This window comes from Patiria miniata, unplaced genomic scaffold (assembly GCF_015706575.1).
Source record: "Patiria miniata isolate m_02_andy unplaced genomic scaffold, ASM1570657v1 HiC_scaffold_4, whole genome shotgun sequence".
Lineage (NCBI taxonomy): Eukaryota > Metazoa > Echinodermata > Asteroidea > Valvatida > Asterinidae > Patiria > Patiria miniata.
Genome location: NW_024037071.1, coordinates 7,102,116 through 7,127,469, shown reverse-complemented (window position 1 = coordinate 7,127,469; position 25,354 = coordinate 7,102,116). Strand labels below are relative to the sequence as shown.

The 25,354-nt window shown below is 40.2% G+C and overlaps 1 protein-coding gene across 2 annotated transcripts in view; it reads right to left on the bottom strand.

The window, feature by feature from the left end:
• LOC119739628 (fibrocystin-L-like) overlaps positions 1-25,354 on the bottom strand; it is a 95,168-nt gene that overhangs the window by 44,147 nt on the left and 25,667 nt on the right. For both annotated transcript variants that reach the window (XM_038214619.1, XM_038214618.1), the window contains exons 10-31: positions 24,534-24,638; positions 22,471-22,603; positions 20,588-20,810; positions 20,125-20,216; positions 18,771-18,930; positions 18,162-18,309; positions 17,181-17,318; positions 16,237-16,394; positions 14,559-14,807; positions 12,261-12,388; positions 11,674-11,840; positions 10,518-10,808; positions 9,428-9,579; positions 8,101-8,223; positions 7,055-7,163; positions 6,737-6,946; positions 5,660-5,725; positions 4,936-5,075; positions 4,007-4,157; positions 2,241-2,427; positions 1,564-1,802; positions 748-933 (exon numbers count right to left, since the gene is read on the bottom strand). In XM_038214619.1, coding sequence (XP_038070547.1) covers positions 748-933; positions 1,564-1,802; positions 2,241-2,427; positions 4,007-4,157; positions 4,936-5,075; positions 5,660-5,725; positions 6,737-6,946; positions 7,055-7,163; positions 8,101-8,223; positions 9,428-9,579; positions 10,518-10,808; positions 11,674-11,840; positions 12,261-12,388; positions 14,559-14,807; positions 16,237-16,394; positions 17,181-17,318; positions 18,162-18,309; positions 18,771-18,930; positions 20,125-20,216; positions 20,588-20,810; positions 22,471-22,603; positions 24,534-24,638 — 3,555 coding nt within the window. The remainder of the gene's footprint in view (positions 1-747; positions 934-1,563; positions 1,803-2,240; positions 2,428-4,006; positions 4,158-4,935; positions 5,076-5,659; positions 5,726-6,736; positions 6,947-7,054; positions 7,164-8,100; positions 8,224-9,427; positions 9,580-10,517; positions 10,809-11,673; positions 11,841-12,260; positions 12,389-14,558; positions 14,808-16,236; positions 16,395-17,180; positions 17,319-18,161; positions 18,310-18,770; positions 18,931-20,124; positions 20,217-20,587; positions 20,811-22,470; positions 22,604-24,533; positions 24,639-25,354) is intronic.

Below are 25,354 nucleotides of genomic sequence, written 5' to 3'. Positions count from 1 at the left end.
CAAGTGCTTAGCCCACACTTCAGGTAAAATTCAGGAAAGGAAGCGTATTCTCTGTCTCGTTTGAAAGTCTCATTTAACCCTTTCTTTACCATGGGCGGCTTTTGTCGACAAGAAGAACCCCCCTGCTGGTTCCCATGGGCAACTTTAGTCGACCAGGAAACCACACACAGAACACCCTCAACACAGATATATTCACTACTTTTCAGAAAGGCGGCATGTTGATATGTTTGGCCGTCCATACATCAACCATATACCAGCTGAAAGAGTGTTTTCGGATCGTTCTAATGGTGTAGTTTATTCATAGTGTTGCCATTACAAAAAAATGAGAAAAGTGCTTCAGAAGTATCCACGCACAAAATGAGGTATGGAGTGCCATTTGGTCATGTGGTGAAATGTCTTGCAGTTTGATAAATGGAACCAGATGAACAAACAGGCATAACATTCTTATATTTAGACATATGGACTACATTTTTACATCACATAAAAGAGTAAGGTTCAAGGAACAAACTTTACACACAACACTTATGATTTAAATCACTCCTTGGCAATGAAAATCTGGGTTGAAAAAAGTGAGTTTTGGACTTGTGCTCATTTTGTTCACGCTCTAGTGATTTCCGCATGACTGAGCAAACAGTTTGGTCATGGGGAGAGCCAAGCAAACAATGGGGTAATGAAAGGGTTAAAGGATAACAGAATTTTTGTTCACCAAAAAAAGAAAGAAAGAAGGAAACTAGAATTCTTAGTTACCGTTTGAGGACCGGGCACCACTGTAGAATCCCTGTCCATCGTACATGACAGCATCAGCATCGGCCGTCTGCATGATGGCGTATCCGATACCCGTCACCTGCTGCTGCACGGCCCACTGCCACACCACGACGTCACCGGCCGTGATGTACAGAACCTGGGGGTCCCACTTGTAGCCCACACCGTACACTGCAGATGGAATCAGAGATAGATAGGGTATAGTCTGATAATGAGTAACTCATCCTACGATTTCAATTTTCAAATCCCGTTATGAAGTCTTTTTACTAGTACAGAAGGTGAATAAGGGAGCCTAACACCAAATTACAGCATATTTGTGAGGCGTTCTGGTAAAATGAGATTGAACGGCACAGGCCATAGTGGAAAAAAATGAAAAAAGTTAGGCTGAAGGGGGGGGGGTGGTAGTTGGGGGGGGGGGGGCTAGCAGGCTAATGGCATGACCCCGGTTTGAATCCCGGCCACGGATCACATGTGGGTAGAGTTGTGCATTGCTTCTCTCCTGTGCCACGAGGCTTTTTCTCCGGGCCCTCTTATTTTCCTCCCTCTGGAAATATCAAACACTTTTGATCTCAGGCTGTGCTCCGTGGTCATATATGGGTCGATGTGGCCATAGGCTTCTTTACCAGCCAGCGGCCCAACCACGTTGTAGCCGTGTCCTTCGCAATTCAGCATCCCAGCTGCCAGTAAGGATGATTAGCCTCTCAAATTATGATTATTGTTATTATTATTAAACTGCCTAACCATGTCCTTTCCGAGGTCTGCCAAAGCATACTACACTGAAAGAAGCCAATAACCACTTACACTGGTGCTTGCCGGAGTTGTCCACATAATGAGTGGTCTCTGAAGTGGTCGTCACACACTGGATACTGTCGTTGGCCACCGAGTCCACCGCGCACTCTACGCCGCCCATACTGACCGAGACGTCGCTGGCGTTACTGCCAAAGCCCACACCGGTGATAGTCACCACGGTGTCGCCTTGAACAGAACCGCGGTCGGGGAACATCCCCGTTACATCTAGCTCATACTTGAATTTCATGCCGCTGTTTAAAAAAAATCACAGAAAAAAATTGGATGGAAAGCCAGCAAATCATACCAACCAACAGAAGGCTAAGTTGTTAATGACATTATTGCAATTTATGGAGTTTCCAACCTTTTATCTGTTAAAAAAAAATTGTTTTCCTTTCACTATCATGGCTTCTTTACACATTGAAATTCACAATCAACACAACTTCATTCGGAGTTCAGGATGTAGTGAAGTCCATCACAAGTCCAGTCACAAGTAATTCACGGGTCCATTCACAATTAAGTCCAGTCACAAAGAAACGACAGAAGATCAATAAAAGAAAGGAATGCCTTTGTCGAAGCTCACTTGAATAGCTTGTGATTTGAATTGGGACTGGAGGACTTGTGATGGACTTGTACGGACTTGTGATGGACTCAACTACATCCCTTGGTCACACAGCAGTTCAATAACTCACTTGGCTTCGGCAAACCCTTGGCCAGATACCTCCAGGATGACCTGGAAGGTTCCCGGTGCGTGTTCAGGGATTGTGCAGCTGATCTCAGTGTCCGCCTGGCTAATGATTGCACAGTCCACCTCGTCGATCGCTACTGAGGCGCCGCTGCTTCCAAAGCCGCTGCCAGAGATGACAAGAACACCCCCTCCTACAAGAAAACAAGACAAAATAATTTTCCAAAAATGTGTCCGTTTGAGGATGTGTGGCTCAATTTCAAAGAATATACTCCTGTGTGGTTTGATTTTATGAACCTTTCTTGATACCAAGGCTTGATACCTAGTGATTTTTGCTACACAAAACTCTTGAAGTGCAGATTTTTTAAATTTAAGTCAAAGGATTCAAGGAATACTTTTTTTCAGGAAAACAATCCCTGTAGCTATTTCTTGGAAACTCCAAAACAGCACACTATCCCAAACTCATCTCTTTTTGGGGGGTGATGGACTGATTTGAGACTGTTTAAAACAACCTTAATTAAAAAAAAAATGACTGATGTGGCGATTTTGTTTTGTTTATTAACTCTTTCAGTGCCAAACTCGTACATGTACGAGGTAATGTTCGTACTTAAAATTGCCAAACCTCGTACATGTACGAGGTAGAGTAAATATGTTATCAAAAAGGGGCGCTCTCGCTCTTTCTAATGGTACCATTTTCATGCATGTACGACCTGTATTTATTTTTTCATTCGAGTTCTTGCGAGAGGGCGCAGCAATAAATCTCGTATTTTCTGCAAAAAGTGCGGAATTCCCCTGTGTGCAGGACAGTGTTTCAGGGTGTATCACTATGTTTGTGACTACTTTTGACTTTCCAATATACCAAGGATGTACCAGAGAGCAACAACAACAAATGTAGTGAGTAAAACTTATTTACTTTTTTGTTTACAGACTTTCGAACAATTAACAAAAACGCTCGAAGTTGGGCACTTTAGGGTTAAACTTTTCAAATTTCACGGGCACTGAAAGAGTTAAACAAATTGATTTTATGGCAATCAAGAGTGACGGTCTCAAATTCTTGGCCAGAACTTGAACAAATCTGTTGCTTTATGCATCTGCCAACTGTTTTGCTTGATTTTAGTAGATAGTGCTAAGAAAAGGCAGGGAGCATCTATACAGTGAAACGCCGCTATAACAAACATTGCAGGATCCACAGAAATTGTTCGTAATAGCGATCGTTCGGTATAGTGATTTTAAGCTGCTGGTGCTCCGGTATTCACTTTCAACAAATAACGCCCTTCAGAACTTCACCCTGCACGCCTGGGCTACTGAAAGACGACTTTGAACACGTGCCAACTATTGAATTATGTAATTACACAGTTTTTGAGCTTACTACCTACAGCAATGGTGGCTTTTCCTTTCTATTCCTTGGGGAAATAATAGCCACTTGTCACTCTTATGTTGACAATTTTCAACAACAATGTTCGGTACATTTTGTACACAAAAATTGGGAGCCAAGAACGATGTTCTGTATAGCCCAATGTTCGGTATAGTGACGTTCCACTGTAGTCCAAAACGACTCTTGGACACAGGAAATAAGACTGGGAAACAGATAAGAGAATGAGCCATCTAGGAAGACCGTGGGTTGAAGGATGGTGGGGAGCACGATTGGGGAAGCAACATAAAGTGTTGGTTTCAAACCTACCGACTTCAATTGGAAATGTGCTAAGTTTTCAGGATATGGTTAAAATTACCGAGTTTACATTTTTTTTCGACAGAATATTTTTGTGTAATTACCTTGCACACTAGACACATTGGGACTGATCCCAACGATTGTTGGGGTCAGGGATGAATCAAAGGTGAAGATATCCTGCTCGGTGAAAGTCTGGCTGTTCACCACGATGATCAGGTCCACCTCCAGAGTAGAGCGACGCTTACGTCTGGACTCCTAAAATGAAAAAAGAGAAAGTCAATACTGTCAAGAAAAACATAAAATGACCAGAGATATGTTTGCAAAGGATGAAGAGGGTTTGTAGTTAAACATCCCCCATGAAAACTCTTATTCAACCACTAGTACTTCTTAATAACAATTGAAATTTCTAGTTTATCTTTGCAAGAAAACGAGTGAAAAATTTCCATTGAAATGTATGAACCTTTAGATCCTTCCGTATGTGTTTCTTGTTCTTCCAACACCTGCTACTTAATTTAATCCCTACCAACAAAGCCAGTGTGTCCATTTCACAGACAAGCAGTAAAAGCACAAATATAAAAGACGAAAGAAATTATCATGGGGAGTCAGGTTGGCTAGCGGTACTTTCCTCGCCTGCCATCGAATCCTGCCTGGGCCAACATGTGGTCTGGGTTCTTAGTCGCATTCCGTAAGTTTTCCCGAGAATATTCTTCTGGGGTATTCCTCCCATCTCTAAAACTGTAATTTCTTTTCATTTCATCCTCTCTACAGGTTTCTTCAGGCTTGCAAGCTACAGTGCCTAAGGCACTTTTGAGGAGTTGGTTCCATTACCAAAAATAAATAATAATAAATCATGCATGCACTGTGGAATATTCCTTTAAGAATTGCACAATTTTTCTGCAAAGGGACAATTTTTTAAATAAAAGTGACCCCAGATGTAATTTCCTAATCATTTTGCAGATCATAACGGGGATATTTGCAATTACTTTCATCACAAAATATCTAGTTATTTGCAATTAATTTCATTACAAAATACCTGAGTGTCCATGGCAATGACACACTGGATCTCGTCATAAGCGATCGTGTCGATTACGCAGGTCTGCGAACCAAACAATACAGCAGTGTTTTCCAATTCCTCACTGAAGCCGTATCCTGCAATGGTTACCCTGGTACCGCCTGAATAAAAATGGTCACAAAAATCAAATGTTATACAAATCACAGGGAAATATGTAACAAAAGAAAATGTGTACATAGATTTGCTGTGTTTATACTGAACTGAAATTTGGCCAATTTCAAGCTGCAGAGGTGCATTTGGAAAATGGAAATGGTTTATTGAGGACAGGTAGGAACATGGGTATTAATTACCCAGAAGCTGACCCAGAAACGTGTGTTTAAACAACAGAATCAGGTTTTACGAGACCAAACAAATTTGTACATATCTTTTCTCTGTCTCCTCAAAATGAATAGCAGCAGTTAGCTGAAACTTCTACATGTTTGGTTATTACGCACTCTACTTAAGATTTTCTGGCAATTTTTGTGCACTTAAAAAAAAAACCCACTTAAATAAACAAAAAGCAAATGATTCGTTCCTTTAAAAAACATCATGGAAAGTGACTCTATACGTCTTTGAAATGTTAGTGCAAAAGAAATATTGGAACCTGAACCTGAGACATTCTAAACTACAACTCCAGTGCTCCACCAATGGTAGTTCGCACCATATATTTTATAGAACTGGAAATGTTGAAGCTAGAATTCCTTACCTGCGGTGCTACCAGCTGTTGGGGTGATATTGGTTACTCCTAGTTCATACTTGAACGTGATTGGTCCTAAAAAAAAAATCACATCGAATTAGGTGAGATTGCAAAATTACACCGTGGTTTAATAACTTCATCGTTTTACAAATTACAATAGGTTTAACCACAAAGGTTGACTGAAAGGTAAACAAGGAGAACTATCATGTTAAAGATGCGTTTTTTTTCTTCTCCTTAACAAATTTAATAGATCATGTAAGTTGACCTCAAAAACCTGCGAGATTTTACGAGAATACAGCACATCGGGGCACCATGTAAAGGATGTACAATGTGCGCATGTCCCATTTTTTTGGTATTTATTTTGTGTCATGACTGGGCACGTATTTCTTTTTCTGCAGCATACATATTATTTTAACCAATCATATCACGCACCCTAACGTGAATATTTATCACGCTGTGTGGATGGAAGACACTTAGGTTTTCGTATACAAATTCACATTTGAATAAGTCACATTCCATCATAATAAATTGTTACATTGTAAATCAGTATATTTCAATTTCCTTCAGTTTATCTACTATTATGCAAAGTAATTAATTAATGAATTTATTGATCACAGATTTAATTTATAGCTTTAATTATTGTTTATTTCATAAGTTATTCACAAACGGGACCAGGCTCTGTATAAGCTTAGGCTTTTTCCTGGTTCCCCCATCTATCACCATTTATGTTTAATTGATCAAGGTGTTCTACATGTATTAGCATTCTATTAACTTTAGTTATTGTTGTAGTAAATAAACTGTTGCATTAGCATTTTATTAATTTGTGACACATGGAAAATAAAACAATACAATACAATACAATACAAAATAGTGTTTTTCCTTCAATTAAACCTTTCAAATGGTTTAATAAGTACAATGTTTTAAAGCATAATTTAAAAAAAAAAAAAAAAAAAAAAAAAAAAAAAATCCATTTTTGACATGACGAATTCTCTCTCCCATCGTGATGTCATCAGTCCCTCCCAACTCTCTCTTTGTAGCCATTGAGGGGGTATTTGTGCAAGGAGTCTATAAAGAAATCACTTTTACCATTTGGATAATCAGAGTCACCGCGGCCATCCACCTTCAGGCTGACGTTGTACAGGCCGGCTGCTGCCTGCCCGACAGAGCAGGACACCGATGTCTCGTTGAAGGAGGTGACGTCACAGATGACACCGCCGATGGTGACGTTGTTCTCACCGGCGTTGGTGCTGAACCCGGAACCGCTCAGAGTCAGGACAGTGCTGTGGTAGGCGGAGCCTGTGGGGATGAACAGGAGGAGGTATTTAATTAGTAATTAGCACAAGGTAGGCCAAGGGAATTTTTGTTTTTGATATATCCATCTATTTTGATATATTTTAAACTCACCGTTTGCTGGAGTTGAGCTCATGATTTTCGGCGTGACGTCGTCGCTGTACTGGAAGGAGCACTGGCCTTCAGAGCAGCTGGACGGGATCGTATTCACAATGACCTCCACCTGGGAAACACAAATTCATTCCATTAATTATATTGACTTTATATTAGTGTGTATTTCATTCATTATTCCAGAGAAGAATTATTTAAGACTTTAGATTTACACATTCTTTGTTCTGGTCAAATTGGGTATTCCTCCCCCACCAAAAAAAAGAGAGTATCTGTAGTTGTCCTGCAATGACTTTGTTTCAAGCTACTGCATCCACCAAATGAGTTTATTTTTCAGTCGAAGTCTAATTCCAATTGTCTGTGTTTTTCTTGAGTAACTTTTGTTTATTTTCAATATTACACTACTGGTACAGACAATAAATGAGCATTATGTTATGATGACTGACATTTTGAGCATTATGTTATGATGACTGACATTTTGAGCATTATGTTATGATGACTGACATTTTGGGTTCATAATTTGTACAGATAGTCCCTGAATGCATGTCTGGCATATCGCAGCTACAGCTTTGTGTGTCAGGAAACAGCAAGTACAGGATGCTCCCAAAAGTTGTGCAAGTAGATATCCCTTGATTTCTCAAAATCTAAAACATGAGTACTTCAACTTGATGAAGCATATCAACTATACATTTGTATATAATCAGTAAAAATGCCATGGAAATCTGTTCATGGCATTTTTACTGATTATACACAAAAGTATAACTAATATGCTCCATCAAGATTAAATACTCAAAGTAGTTTTGAGAAATTTAAGGATATTTTTGAGAAATTAAAGGATATCTGCTTGCACAACTTTTATTGGGACACCCTCTATATTGAGATTAGTGAAAAGTGTGCACATTAAAATATAAAAGAAACCAAGGAAGGTTGTCCAACTATTTTCATACAGTTCAAAGATTTCATTATTTTCACAAACAGATCTTTGTGTATCTATTTCATGTTCCATTTAAGGTAGTGGTGACAAATCAGGGTGCTTATATTTTTGGACTCACCTGTGGTTCGGGATGAGCAACTCTCAGGAACTCGCCAGGGATGGGACCAAAGAACACGTGTCCCTCCTCCACCCGGTGAGCACCGACGCTAACCTCCACACCTGTCAGTTCGCTACCATTCACCTGATGGTTCACAAATGAAGAGAAGTTATTTCTGTGATAGTCTGAGTTGTAATAGACTTAAGACATAATGACGTAATGGCTTTGTTCACATATGCGCTTTCCTATGGGAGCAAAGTCGGGATGCCAGACGAAGTAGGGACCGGCTACCACATAGGAAAGCAAACATGTAAACAAAGCGTGAGCTCATTAGGTCTCAGGCCTATTGAGTCAACCCCAAGTCATCACAAATCAATCAAACGTTTATCATGCAGTTTTTTGATCACGGCAACTGATGCTTGATTGCTGCAATGGGAACAAGGGCCGAAACTTGCACTTGTGAAGGAGGCAACCAAGTAGAGCACAGAGCAAAACAGTAAACATCTATGAATTCATAAGATGGAATTTTTGCATTGTGGTGATGTAAATCAAATTAGGTTTTGCCCTTCACCGACTTATAAACACTGTATACTCAGTGTGTTACCTCCCGAGTGAAAGTTGGAAAAAAATCACTCGGGTGGGACTCGAACCCACGACCTCCTGCTTTCTAGTGCAGATGTCTTACCACTCGACCAGAGAGCTAATGAGATCGGTTTTTCCAACTTTCACTCGGGAGGTAACACACTATTAATAAGGATTTTTTTTAAATTAAAGAAAGCAAAACTACTGTCACCCCAAATCCATTTCATTCCTAATAAGTGACAATTATTAAAGACTGTGGACAAAACGAGAAAAAAAAAATCACTTTTTTTGGAATTTGCCATAACTCAGTAAATATGTTTCTGATTGGAAAGGTTTTTTTTGTTGAAAAGCCAATGAACTATTACTTGTTAAATGTGTATCAATATTTGTGATGTCATTTAAAAAAGCTGTGAAAAAGAGGGCACTTTACGGGTTCTGTTTTTTTCTTTTTGGGACTATCTGTCTAACCCAGCCTGATCGAGCCACTCTCTTGCCATTTGCTTTTGGTCAGTGTTTTCAACCTTCTTATTATGACCAATTCAAACTTTGAGTGAATGCATATGCAAAGCCCAAAAATTTGAAATTACGAAATGTTTGCAGGGAAATTCAATGAAGATGAACTTTTTTGTCAAACTTTTGCAACTCAACGGTGAAAATTGCCTGGACATTCATTACAAATTCCTGTTCACTTTGGCATTGAGTAGGAACTAGCCTTAATGTGACATCACTGTTGTACAACGACTGTTTCTAACGATTGTAGACTTGCCTTCATAAGGGGTTGGCTGCCTCCCTTGGACAACCATTCCACCTCCCAGGAGTAACCCGAGCAGCTGCCTTCTCTGAAGACTTCCAAGGAGCCGATGTCCAGGTTGGCTTGGAGGGCCTCCTTCAGCTGGTCGGCCGTGGCCAGGGCTGGAACTGTTTGTTGGGGAATTCGGGGAAACGCCCCCATAATAGGAAGGTAATTTGATTTATTGATTAATCGTTTGCGAAAAATCTGTAGCGAAAAAAATCTGTGCTTACAGTAAACTTAAGTAAGCAAATTTGCATGCGTACATCCCACATACATATTTATTTATTTATTATTTATTTTACATCTTTTGACATTAAACAAAAAGTTAAGAATATATAAAATGATACAACTGAACAGGGGCTGTCAAGGATAAACAAAGGTATACAACTGTCATCTATCGATCAACACATAGACCGCCAACCCTGAATTGGAAAAGTATGGGCAAAACGTTTTGTTGACGACGCACATTAATCATGCGACGCACGATCAATGCAGGTACGTGCTTAGTAAAGTACATACATTTACATACAGCACATACATTTTTTGGGTAATATAGGCTGTGTTACTCAAAATCTGCGTGAAAATGTTGGGTAACGTATTGTTGTTTATCTATGTAAATCCTAGTTAGTACACAAGCAATTTTTTTTTACAACCGAAAAATAACTTCATAGAATGTTTTGGCTGGAATTCTTTAACTGTGTGTAAAATCCCTATACCGAGAGGTGAGCTAGCCCATAGTTTTGATTTTAGTCGGGCGCCGTGTAGATCAAGAAATGCTTATTTTTAATAGGACCTGGCAGCCTATGCATTTATATGTCTGTTGTACATTCCGTAACTAGGGATTCTGTGCTTACAGGGTTAGTGCATAATTTTCTGCTAGCGCGGTTAGCACAGAATGGTGATCCCTAAGCTTGGAATGCTGTGGTTAGCAGAGCCGTGAAATTGGGCCCTGGTAACAGTTCTCAACCTATACTAATTTTTTCTGCATTCTTCCCTAAATCAGTCCACAGTGTCAGAGTTTGCGAATGATGCTGAACAAAAGAGGGGAAGAAAAATAGCTTACGTTTGAAATTCACGCCGTACAACTCAATCTCGAACGTCCCGCCAATGGGCGGTGTAGCCGCCACCTGCCGCTGGACAGAGATCATGGTGTCTGCAGGCCAGGTCTCCGTCCAGTACCACGCCACCTCACTGCCGTTGGCGGTGACGTTGGCGTCCTTGATTTCCAGCAGCGGGAAGTCGTAGCCGCAGTTGGACGGCGTCAGGGTGATGTCGAAGCTGAAGTGAGTCTTGGTGACGGACGCGTCCAACACAAATACACCGTTAGGGCTGGCAGCGCGCTGCTCACGCACATCTGCAAGGAATAACATGAACAGGTTAAATGCCAATCTTTTTTTCCAAATTTTAAGCCAAAGTATGTTGGTTTATAAATTGTTAAATTGGGAGAGGTGGTGATTTTTTAAAACAATAAGAATGAATTAAGAAAGATTGTTGAATGGCACATGATGTATATTTTAATTTTTTTGTGGACACTTATTCAAAATTGGAAACGTAGTATGTGAACATTTCAAAACTAATTTGACTTTCATATACCACGAAATTGACTTTCATATACCACGAAAATTTTAAAACCCTCCACAGTTCAAGTAATAAACTTGTAGTGTAGAATAGAGGGTTTTGCTTGTTCATGTTAAAGGTAGAGTATGTCATTTGCAGCTATCCAAAAATTAAGTGACAAAATTATTGTTGGAAAGCTTATGGTTTAAAGACAGTAACGGCACGAAACTGCCAGTGAAATTGTTCTTTCTAGCAAGCTGTTATTGCTGAAGAAAACAATAAAAGAAGGTCATTTCCAAAGATGCATATAAAGACACATTTTTGGAGATTTCTGTAGTTCGTTTTTAATTTGGCGAAGCCGTGAATGATCACGCGCAAGTGTGGGTATGATGCACCAGTGTTGTGACGTACACGTGTGCGCGGTCGCTACAATTTGTCGGTTCAGTGCCTGACATCGTGTAGACGGAATGAGAACGTGTCTCAGACGTTGATATTTGATGCAATTCAAAACATGACTCAGCGTGAATATTATCATTTTGAATTGAAATTGAGATCCTTAGAATATTGTTTTCTCAGAATATACAGCATTCAAATGACAAGTGATTATTCTACCTTTAAAAAAAAGAGCGTCACATAAATTTGAGGTGGGCTACTGTACTCACATTGTGGGATGCTGCTTCCGATGTACAGATTGTCGAGGAACAAATCTTGTCCCTCCACCGCGCGCACTCTAATGCGCTCGAACCTCAGGGCAGTTCCACTCAAATGTTGGCCGTAGACCCAGGAAGACTGAACCAAGGTGCCAATATCCAGACAGGTGTATGTCCAGCTGTAACAGACAAGGACCAACGGCAAATAATTAGACAATGGAATCAGTAACACGGGGGTAGCTGGGAGGTGGGGTGTTGGGAAATGGGCCTTATGCACGAGGTGGCCATTTTTGTTGTGCTCCCTGAATGGAATGGTGCCAGACTATTTATTCACTATAGCCTCTCTTTCTTTCTTTTTAATGCGGCTTAAAACATTACAGCATGTTTAATTTTAAATTACTCATCAGAAGAGACTGGTATTAATTTGTAATGACATTGCTTTCATTTCTCTACACACGTTCCAAAAATGAAGATTTTACCTTACTCTCAAACCAATATGGCCGACTTGTGGCCCATGGGGGAGGACAAATTAAGTTTCTGTTTGCCAAATCGTTAATACCCCCTTCTCCCCCCCCCAGTTCTCCTATCTATGTACTCACCTCTCTGAGGATTGCAGATTGCTGTCAGTGAGGGATTGCCAATTTTTACGATCGTTGAACTCCTGGTCTATCCAGTGGATGAGCACCTGGATATAGTTCTGTATGCCTCCTCGGTGACCAAAACACAGCTGGGGAACAACAAAGGAATAATGTACTGCATTCCGTGTGACCCACGACACAAAACAAACTGAACTGAAGCATCATACAACCTAATCACTATTTTTACAAGGATTTATGTTAAACTCATCTAAACAACTTTATTTCCCCCAAAAGGCCATATATCCATGTGGAAACAAGTTTAACAATTTGCTCGGTTATGAAACTTCAAAGAATAATAACAATATTTCTAAACTGCATTTTTCGCTTTATTGTATTCTTAACCAGTTCATGCCAAGAATGAAACGAGGCGCAGGATTACTTTTCACTCGACCTCAATGCCAGGCAGGTTGAAACCACCACCCTGAATGCCAGGCAGTTTGAAGCCACCACCCTCGGGCAGCACACTCACATTTCTCTGGCCTCATTCGCTACGAGCGAGTCGCAGACAGATATTTCTGGCCTCGCTCCCTGAGTGCATGGGCGGAAATCCCGGGGGGGACAGGGGGGACACGTCCCCCCCCATGAATATGGTAAAGGGGGACACAATGTCGAATGTCCCCTCCATGTTTTCATGTGTAGGTGTGGGTGGGTGACCAACCATGGCAGAGTCTTAGGGAAAAGCCTGTTTGATACGTCGCTTTGTGGCTGAGAACCAATTTGGTTTTCTTGTCGGTTCGACGAAGCTCTTGTACGCCTACCCACGTACATGTACTGTACGTGCGTGTTGGTTCATGCGGTATACGTTATACACAATGTTGCCTGCGTACATCATATAATTTGCTACTCCTATACAAATTCGGCCCCACTCCGGCCCGCAATCGCTATGGTAGACTTGATGACAAGTCGTTAGACTATAGTGGTTTATGTCCCTCATTGATCAGCGCCAAAATCCGCATGCAAGCGCCGTTCATGCAACGTCAGCGCTACAACCATTCATGCAAAAGTCATGCACTAACGCGCGGCATGGTCAGTCTGTGTCTAACTACTTGACTAAGACGTTTTCAAGCGAATATTCATATATGCAGCTACTACAATGCGTATGCATGACGTTTCCATAGCGAGGGCCAATAGTAGCCCATCTGGCTTACGAAGAAACACCATTATAAATATGGGGGTAATTATTACACGATCATTTTCAAGTTTCCATTTTATTTGGCAGTCCTGTTTTTAAAATTACAGTAAAAAGCGTATAACATTGTAGATAATAATAGTACTTTTGCAACTGTCTTTGAATAAAAGGAGTAATATTTAAGTAATTATGGAAGTTGAAACTGTTACGAATAATTGTAAATCCCCTTCAAAAAAATGAAGTGCGCACCGACTGTAAACGTTAGCTCCTTTTGGCCCATGTGGTTTGTTGTAGTTTAACTAATCACCCTGAAAACGAACTCGTTCGCGGTTTGTGCCCATTTTTAAGGTTATAGAACCGCAATGACAAAATGCCCGATGCACACAATGAGGTTTAGAAATATATTGTTGCATTATCAAGGGGGCCATGACCCCCCCCCCCCCCCAAAAAAACCCGAAAATTTTTTATTTTTTTTTTATGTGACATCGCAATAAAGGCAGGCAATGAGTACACCCCCATCTTTTCCTCAAAAAAAAATTGGTTAAAGTGGTCAGAAATTGCCTCAGATCGCATCACAGAGCATCTACAATCCAAAAAATTTTCGGGGCCCTTAAGCGGGCCCCGAACCCCACGCCGTAATTTTTTGGACCCACTGTTTTGGGGGACCAAACTTTTTTGGGGCCCCCCCCCCCCAAAAAATTGTGTTCTGGATCTGCCCTTGCGGCAGACGCGATTAAAACCACTCATTACAGACTTGATTTCAAGTCTATCGCTATGGCTGCCATACCCCATGGCAATATTACGAGTGGAAAGTTGTCCGTTCAGCCTGTGACTTTTTGTGAGTAATATAATTTCGGGGAGAAAAAAAAAACCTGTCCCCCCCACGTTCAAGGAGCGATTTCCGCCCTTGCCTGAGTGTGTATCCGTCATCCGTTCTGAATACCAAAAACCTTTGGGTGTGTACAAGTCACCCGGCGCAAAACTGGTTAAATTTTGATTAACTACATAACAGCTGCCGAAACTGACTGTTTTGGACAACCAGGAGAAGACAGCATTCTAGCTACAGGGACCAAAATGGCGTTTATCGCATTTTTGGAAATAAACTCTTCAAATGTGCTGCATATACTCACCTGATCATGCTGCCTGACATCGAAGGACTCAACCGTTTGACTGCTGCCGGGTACCACAGTCCTGCCGGCATAGAAGATGTGGTATGGGTTCTTGACCAAATAGCGGCCGCAATACGGCTCCTGGTTATTGATGACCTCCCCATTGATCCAGCCCAAGGAATCCCCTTCAAAGTCCTGCACGTAGTAACCCCGGATCTTTCCGGACGTGGAACACTTGACGCTGAACATCTCCAAGAGGGCGTTTTGAACCTGCGGAAATGATGACGTTTGAATTGACTTTCCATCGACATGCGTACCCTCTCAAAGGTGGCAAAGAGAGAGATAATAATAATAATATCGGAGTCTTATATAGCGCACGTATCTACCAACAATTAGGTACGCAAGGCGCTGGAAATTATGTCTATTTTAAAGAAAGGTAAATAAAGTTTATGAGAAATATGAGACCCATTATGTAGTACCTTATAATGGTTTACAAGGTGCTGCAGTGCATATTGCAGCCACTGCTAGAAACACCGGGGCAAACCCCTTCTCTTAGCGATGTGTTACTGGGTTCTTTTACGTGCATTACACAACACACGGGACCTACGGCTTTACGTCCCATCCAAAGGACGAAGCAATAATGGTAAAGTGCGTTGCTCAAGAGCACAAGCACCATGTTCCAACGGTCAGGAATCGAACCAATGTACCACGGTACACAAGTCAAACACCATAACCATTGGACCACAGCACCCCACGAGATATGACAGACACGTGAACGCTATTTATTTATTTATTCATTTCTTATTTTAACTGGGTAGCCCATTCAGTGGAATCCACTGATCTCCCATGGGTCCCAGTAAAGAGAAGACAATGTGAAGAAATTACAGTTTTAGAGGTGGGAAAAAAGCCCAGAAGAGTATTCTGAGGAAAACCCACGGAATCAGGTAGGGACTGAAAACCCAATCCACATATTGGCCCGGGCGGGACTCGAACCCGGGTCACAGCGGTGGAAGGCGAGGAAAGTACCGCTACACCAACCTGACTCCCCTACAAATGGTACTATTGCTGCAATGGTGTAGCGGTTGGGGTGTGCATCGGAACTGGGTACCCGAGTACCCGACTGTTGATGTCAGGAACCGGTTCCAGATTATGAAATTGAGTACCTGTAACCAACTTTACACAATACATGTAGTAACTTCTCAGACAGTGAAAAAGAAAAGGTTTGGAATGTTATTTGTGGGAAACTCTACATCGTTAAGCTAAAAACCTCACTGTACACACTTGTATCTTGCTGAATTGACACATCAATGTGGCAGTATTATCAAGCGAACATGTGAACAATCTGAACAGCAACTTCAGGGATTTGAATTTTAGGGTCTGGTTTCTATGATGGGTACTTCAAATTTTACACTAAAAACTTCCATTAATACACACACAATTAAAAACATGCCCTTAATTCACTCACTTATTAAATTTACATTAAATAACTCTATTAGAATGAGCCCAGTATTCAAGAAATTTTTTTTCACTGTTGAAATGTGAAGTTGATTGCTACAAAACTGTTAATGCATGAGCGGTGCTCCAGAAATTACATCTTATAAAAAATCTGAATGTTTCCATTAAAAATACACAAACAAACAAAGTTGAAAACAAAAATAACAGAAATGAACAATATTTTTTTTCAAATTTGTGTTAATACCTCTTCAGCCGTTGAGCTTGAAGACAGTGGCACCGAGGTTATCCCATCGTACAGGAGGGCAAACTCACTCAACTCAACGGGAACATAGGACTTGACCCGAGTTACCATGACAACCAGGTTGGGGTCATCCTGATCCACAGTCATTAACGCAATTCCTTCTAAAAGTGAGAAAAAAGTGGGGGGGTTTTGGTCGTTGATGACAACAATATTTATATTCAGAATTATGTCATTACCTGTGGTGTGTCTTTGCGTGCAGGATGTCTTTCTGCACAGCATGTAAAATTTCATAACTCTCTGACAACAGAATTATTTGCCTTATTTAGATGTGTATGTAGTTGAAACAATGCGCTACGACTTTCAAGGTGGTACATCAGCTTGCTATCTCCCAGCAGGTGCCATTTTGTGCCCATATACTACCTCAGCATAGGCCTACGCAAAGAATGAATGTAGACTCTCTGAAATTGTGTCTTAATTAGCAAAATTGTTGAATGCAGAAGGGGCAGAAGCTTTTTATATATTGCCAAGTAAAGATTCAACATTTATTACTTTGGATCTTATTTAGCTAAAAATGTGGACAAATGGTTAGGATGACTCATGATCAGAGGGTCAGGGGTTCGAATCCAGCTACTGGCCAGATGCTATGTCCTTGGGTAAGCCACTTCACTCCCAACTTGCCTCTCTCCACCCAGGATTAGGCTATATATGGGTACCAGCATTAGCTGGGGAGTAACCTGCGATGGACTGGCATCCCATCCAGGGGGGAATAGAAATATTCTCGATCTTTTCATACCAAGGAAACTGGAGATAAACGCTGGCTTGCGCGCCATATTGGCTTGTGACAGACTTTACTTACTTGCTAATTTTGCTACATTTCCCCATAAAAATTATAACCATCTCCTGCAAAACCTTTGAAAATAATGACAGTTGGCGTTGTTTTTCCATACCTTGGGCAATGTGGAACTCAACGGTGTAGGTATTTGTGTAGCCATCGCTGGACCTCTTTACACCAACTGTGTCAGGGTCCAGGATGAGGTTCAATGCTGCCTCGACTTCTGCAGCAGATGCAGTCACATTGATGTCACCTTGTTAGGAAAAATTAATGTTTGATAACTTGATCATACCAATGCTTTCAAAGCTGTTTCAGCCAAATCTTGACAAAGTGATCTTCAAAGTCTACAGATCATTTTCTGTTCAAATACTTTTCCCACACCCAAACTCCCTTTAAAATTAACTTCATTATATTGAATATTTCTATCTTGACAAGTCGGTGCTGCTGCCGTAAATACTCCAATACATAGACACTACCAATTAACTGAATTAACCTAGTTGAGTAATTTTTTTTTCTTCAAACTTTATAATCCCTTTGTGAAATTGAAAAAGAAAATTCTGAAAAATTCATAATCTATTTGGCCCTTAGTCTATTTTGCTTTGTGTGCCACAAAGGTTGTAAGTCAATTACTAATCGTTCAATTCAAATTTTAAAAAACCAGATCACGTAAAAGATCAGATCACATAGGAGACAAACAAATGACAGTGTCAATGTCACAATTCAGTTTAACAACTTGTCACTCGAGTCTGGGTGACATGTGATGGCTTGTTTCTGACTTGTGATGACTTGTGATTGACTTCTGTCAATTTGTGATGGCTTGTGATGACTTGTGATCACTTGTGATGGCCTGTGATTGACTTGTGATTGACTTGTGATGATTTGTGGTGGTTTGTGATGACTTGTGATTGACTTGTGATTGACTTGTGAAGACTTATGATTCTGATGATTTGTGATGGCTTGTGATGACTTGTGATGACTTGTGGTAGCTTGTGATTGACTTGTGATTGACTTCTGATGATTTGTGATGACTTGTGATTGACTTGTGATGACTTGTGATTGACTTGTGATGACAGGATTACTATCCCCTGTATCTTACCTGTAGTTTGGCCATCAAACTGCAACCTGTAGACTCCAGACAAGTCACACTGACCGCTCTCATTGCTGAATGCCACGGTGGTTGGGCACGACGGCAGCTCAACATAAACTTCCTGAGTTTCGTAAGAACCTCCCTCAATCGTTAGAGTCTGTGGAGTCAAAAAGAGGACATATATGATACAAAAAGATCCATGTAAAGTTTCTCACAAATTATTTTTCTTCTCTGTGATCACGCAACAGAAAAGACGATGAAATTTGTATTATTAGAAGGGAAATTTGGTCATGCTAATCTGAGTGTTCTCTCTAATCATTTGCATATTTCTGAATCAATGCACGATCCTGTTCAGACCAATCACATATGGTCATTGTCTTCATTTGCATAACTATGAATAGAGTTAAATCTCAGCTGACCATGGTTAAACCAATCATAGGGTGTATCCAAGTCCTCATTGAATAACGATACTGGGTATAAAGAGCAGTTGATCACATAAATTCTAAACACTTATAAGCTTCAGATTTCCAAAGCTTATCTAGGATTACGATTAAACACAACACAGTCGAGATCAGCTGATCAGCCAATCAGGAGTCAACTTCATCCTCATTTGCATACCTGCAGCTCTTCATGGACAGTGGACGTGGTCGTGATATCCTGGATCTCATTGGTTGCGGTCGATGTGTTGAAGGTATTCAGGGGCGAGTCAAAGGCGGCAAAGCCCACCTGAATGAAATCGTCACCCCCGTACTCCCGGTGACGAGCCTCCATGTAGTAGCTGTACAGAATCAAAGTCAAAACGTATTTCTGTATGATCAAATGTGAGGCATCATCACTGACACCACAAACTGTCACCAGGTTGCAGGGCCGGATTAAGTGTTCCACAGGCCCTAAGCACCAGTGATCCGTAGGCCCTACTCCACCCTAGGCACTGGCACAAATTTCACAGCTCTGGTCAGCGCTGGAGCCTTGCATTTCATGTTGATGCTACGCTACATGCTAAGCTGTATTAGCCAAGCCAGGCCAAAACTGATAGCTCTAAAAGCCTGTACAATGTAGGACATGTATTGGGTTCGCTACAACTTATTACAATGTGTATTACACACATTGTCCATGGTCAACTATGTACTAGCTAGTTTGAAGCTTTCCCAAAATCGAAAAATTAGAGAGAGACACTAAAACTGTTCTTGTGTCTGTATGGATGTGTGTGTTTTATGGCACACTGGTATTTTCGTAGGCCCTGAAATTTTATCGTAGGCCTCCTGTGCCTGTTGAATAATCTGGCCTGCCTAGTGGTCCCAGAGTACTCGTACACCGTACAGTAATGCGTAATTTAATGAATTTTGATTTTCACGAACTGACATGCAAGTCTAGAAGCCGTTATTTTGTTTGCACAAACTGAAACCCGTCTTAATTATTCAATTGCTAATTAACTAAGCATCTGTTAAAGCCAAGATTGCAGTTCACCACTTTAAAGGTTTTTACGCAAAACAATTCTTTATCACCACAAGTGCATGGATGGAGTAAATATGTGTCACACCTTTCGAACTGTTTGCTCCAAATCGTTTGTCCCCAACATTGCTTGCGTGTCATTTCGTGAAAACCAAAAAAATCAGGGGTGTTACTTCACGAATTGCATGCACAGTACATCTACTTGCGTGTCAGTTCGTGAAAACAGTGACAAATTTCAACTTATAACATAAATAAGAACATTTACGACAGCAAAATGTCCAAAATTCTACCAACTTTTTGGTGCTAAAAAAGCTGTAACATTGAGGTTTCTGCCTTATGAATACGGAAATTCACATTAACAAAAAACCCAAAAGACACCAAAATACCCTTGACAACGGCAAACCGAAAATTTAAAGTAAGTTTCAATGGGACACAAAGGTGCATTTTCTTGGATTGCATTAAAACATATTACATTGCATGGGCCCTTTAAAATACAGACCCAATAAGCTTGATTACTCACCTCTGACCACCAGTGAGATTAATCTTCTCGGAAGCCTGGCTATCTTTCGCATGCCAGTTTGCTTGAAAACTAGTCATATAAGCAATCTCAGTCTGAAAAAGGTAAAAAAAAAAAAAAATTTAAAAATTAAGGGCATAAAATTTGAAAGATATATCCTTGAACACATGACAACCATCTCATGAAATCTTCAAGAGCAGGACTTTCTATCTGAGACCGATTACTATAAAATTACGCAAACCCAAAAAGCTAACAAAAAAAGCCTGTTGAAAACAGAATTACTTAATGTGGGCTTCACGAGTCAAGCATTATTCAAAATTAGCGATCTTTAAATAATTCAATGTTTGAAGCCATGGATGCTAATTAATTCTAACAAGCTGTAAATTTGTGAGTTTTCCTCAAATTTCCATAAATAAACAGCCAAATAAATAAAATTGTATTTAAAAAAAACCCACACAAATCATACCAGATTATCTGTAGATCCATCTGTACTTAGCCACAGGGACCCAACATCGTCCCCTCGTACGAAGAACTGATATTCCCCGTTGCGAGGTGGCACAAAGTAACCGACGAGTCGTGAGATGAAATTATCTTCCTCGCCCAGGACGTTCTCTGGCGTGGAGCTGGCCTCCATGACATGAGTAGAATTGTAGTCTGCGGCGCTAGTATTCCAGACGGCATTATCCAGACTGTGGACGGAATCAAATAAATTCATTAAAGATATAGTCCATCATTTGTAATTTGTGCATTTTGTTCGTTTGAAGCAACAAAAGTGCTCAAAATCTAAAGAACGGTACTGAACAACTAACCTGATGAAGTTTCAGCTCAGCTTCAGCTGTATATTTCGAGAAAAACAACATTCTAGGATCTCAATTTCAAATCAAAAGTTGCTGAATCATGTTTTGAATTGGGCCTGAATTCAGCGTCCGAGACACGTTCTCACTGAGCCGATTGCAGCTGTGCGATGTCGCGCACTGATCCGATGAATCATAGCAACCATGTGCGTGTGTGCATCGTGTCAATGCTTGCGCGCGCTTCGCCGAATATATAAAACGGAAACGGAAATTTCCAATGGTGCGTCTTAAGACGCACCGTTGGAAAGGCCTTTTTCATTGATTTCTTCAAAATGACAGCATGCCATAAAGAATAATTTCACAGGGAGTTTAGTTCCCTTACTATCTTTCAACCAAGTATGTTTTTCAACAATAATTACATCAGTTACTTTTTGGATAGCTGCAAATGATGGACTGCAGCTTTAAATGATAAACAGGAATTGACAGAGAAAAGAATTGCAAGACATTATTAGTTATCCATGAGGGGAAGTGGAACACAGAATAGTGTAGTGCACCTGTGTCCCATACGCATGTATTACGATAGTGTAACACATAAGTCCTTACACAAGGTCACTAGAGCTAGACTGAGAACTGAAACATGACCCTAATTTCTTAGACGAAAGTATCTAAAGAGCTGTCTCTGTGTCATTCTACTATACCATTATTGATCTCAGACTTAAAGTACTCTCAAGAGCATACATAACGAAACATGAAAAAGTGGGATTGACTTGACTGAAAGTCGAGTGGCATATGGAACACAGATGCACTTCATTTTTCCTTGCTCCATGAGCACGAGTGGGATATTTTAAAGCAAACTTGATGTAAAGATGGAATGCACACACGGTACATTTTTCAGTGGTAGTCTAGACTTGATGACAAGTCTATAGTGGTTTATGTCCGTCATCAGCGCCAGAATCCGCATACCACCGCCGTTCATGCAACGTGAGCGCTACAACCATTTATGCAAAAGTCATGTACTACTGCGTGGCATGGTCATGCAGCACACGCATGGGGTCGCACACGCATGGGGTCGCACACGCATGGGGTCGCACATGCATGGGGTCAAAAATGTACGTAGCGTCCCCACTACTAGGACAGCATGCGGTACGTCGTACCCCCGGCACAGAGCTTGGCAGTCGCGCGCAGCGGACGCGATTAAAACCACTCATTACAGACTTGATTTCAAGTCTAGTGGTAGTCCTATCTAGTGGTCTTAAAATAGCGCAATCCTCGCAGTGGTATACTGACTGTGGTATTTGGGATAATATCACACTACGGTTGCCATGGGTCCACCAATCAGGATTGCTCATTCAAGCTAGCTTGAAGACAACGACGATAATTATAACAGACAGAACACTGCATTCGCACTACACTGTAGCATGCTCTTTCATTCAATGAACATGTTTTATAATGAACTTTTAGGTCGTGGAGAAGAAAAAACAAGAAAATTAGAATAGCTCATTTTACTCTTCATCTGAAATAAAGTGATAAAAACGGCTACGAAGCAGGTAGTTACCCGACAGCTGTGTCTGTCCAGACTTCATATTTCATGCCCCTGCCACCAGGGTAGGCACTCTGCGCTGGAGGGGCTGCTCCCGTCACGCACAGGATCTCTGTAGTGCTTATGTTGAAAATCTCACAAGGAACACCTATTGAGAACAAGTATTAACAAAAACATGTTTTATACAACACCTGAATAAATCCCCGTCATCTGATTGGTGGATCGTTGATCACATGTCATTGAATTATTCGTACCAACGCACGGCGCGCGCGTGGCGCGCAGCGCACAGTGCAATGGAAGTTCTATTGCAGGGTGAATAGAACTTCCATTACACGGTGTCACTGCTGCTGGGGGTGGCGCCGTTTTAAATTGAGATAAATTGAATATGATTGTTCTTAACCTGTCGAACAGTTTGCATTAATATAAATATGATGAACTTGTCGAACTTTTAAACAGTTTTTAACCTGAATAAATTGGCTATTAAAAGTCAACCAATCAGATGACAAGGATTTATATAAGGTGTTATATAAAACAAATGAATGTTTCACGTTCGTGCAATGGAAAGAATAATTTCATTCAGTGACAGATGAAATGTTCCATTCCACTCAGCTTCGCCTCATGGAATGGAACATTTCATCTGTCACCTCATGAAATTATTCTTACCATTGCACTCACAACATTCATTATTTGTATACTATTTCACAGCAAAGCCATTTCCAAACTCATTTTCATTTTCAGACAATCATGGTGACATAATACACAGTGTACAGACAGGAAGTGATATGGAAACAATATTAGCTCGTCATCTTAAAATCTCAAGAAAAGACTGGTGTATGCATGAAAATGTTTAGTTGACCTAATTGAAAATGAAGAGATTGTTTCAAAAATGTGATAAATGCCAATTTGTTTTATCTTAAAATCTCGCACTGTCCTGGTTGCCCAAAGTCAGTTTCGACAGCTGTTATATCACATTTTAAGAATAAAAAAAAACTAAATAGGTAGTTCAGAAACAGCTGTTGTAATGATTGTGTATGCTCTATAAGTTAACATAATTGTGCAACTTTTCAACTTTTTGTTTTTAATCATGTTTTGGAAGTAACCTCTTCAAATGCACATTCGACTTTCCTTCTAACTGACAACCTTATTTTGACCATGGAGCTAGGAACTATGGTTTGACTACGTAGTAATAGGTTTCATGGTAAACAAGTTACATGTATATCTGCAAATTTAATAATTTGAAAAAGAAATTCTTAATGCATAAAACCAAATACAAACAAAACCCCAAAGTAGTAAAACTGCCTTTAAATAGCTGAACTACTCTCTTGATAAATTTATGGCTTTATGCAATCATGTGAAATCTTTCAATTTTTCAAATAAGGTTTTGCCTTTCACCGATGTATAAACACTGTATACTCAGTGAGTTACCTCCTAAGTGAAAGTTGGAAAAATCAATTGTTATTGTGTAATTTTTTATTATAGACTGTATTAATGTTTCATAATGATAATCTGTGTACTTCCTCAGAGATTACTGAATTGTTAAATCTCCAAACAGCAGGCTTAAGGTTCTATAGGCCTTACAAGCCAGGCAACAAGCAACGAGCAATAAGCTTAGTGCCCGCTGATCATAATGAGAGGTCTATGGCCATAGTAGATCAATAGTACAAATCCCCCGCTAATTAGTCCTTGGGCCAGGCCATCACTATAGGGGGCTAATGCATTCAGCCATCGCAGGTCATGGTACTCTCATTGTTCTGTTGGCGATCGACTATTAAAGCGATTGACACAAACACAGATAAACCAAACGGGTATCATGGCAACGGATTGTATTGTGACACAGGTGGCTGGTCATAAAGACATGTATTTACGACGGACGTATTTGCGATTCGCAAAATATCCCTTTGAAGTTTTGATATCGTTGTATTCTGTCATAAATTGGTGTTGGCACCGAATTGTATGCAAATTAAGAAAAAGCGTACATTGGCTAGTTGATGCACATCTAGTACTTTCTAAAATTACAAGAAAATGCACTCTTTGCACTGAATATTCGTTAATTAAATGTTAGGAATTCATTTTCTTACCTCCAACTAGCACGACAGTGTCCCGTTCATCAAAGTAACGCCCAGTGATGGTCAGTACTGTGCCACCTTGCGTGCTGCCTTGCTTAGGGCTGACATCCAGTACATCTTAAGTCAGAGGAAATCAAAAGCAGATGATAATATTAATAATTAATCGAACCATTTGAAATGGTGCCCTTCCTGATTTATATCAAATATAAAAATATTTTCAAAGTTCTAGAAGGGGCACTTTATTTGCTTTTGCTGTAATTTTCAAAAATGGATATGGATTTGGGGGTAAAGTAGTTTATGCTATAGCAAAAAATGTTACACTGACTTGTTTGAAGTTTTGTGTTCGTAGAAAACCAAGAAAAACAATCGTGTTCCTGTAGTCTGTTTCCCTGACCCCACTTAAGATGAAATGGAGCAATTTATAGATGTCAGGGAATTATAAGATAAGGGAACCAGTCTAGCTGGCTTAATTTGTACCCGTTCATAGGCGTGTAATCGATTGCAAACAAAATGCGGACTAACTAAATATGGTATACTGCATGGGGGCAGTATTTGATAAAAGCCATTTTTTTCTCAACCAGCATTAAAAATTGTAACAAAAATACCACTTTTCTTGAAAATGACAGCACACCAGGTGCCATGATTTTACAGGATGCTTTAGACTGTCATTCACTAACAGTCCAGTAAGGTATTTCATAATAATTTGGTAGTTTGTTTTTTTGATGTTTGCAAATGTATTCCCTTTCATGAGGCAAATGTTGTGACTTTTTCTTCATATACGCAACTTTTCATTCTAAACCACCTAACTATGCAAAATTGACATCTTATTTAAA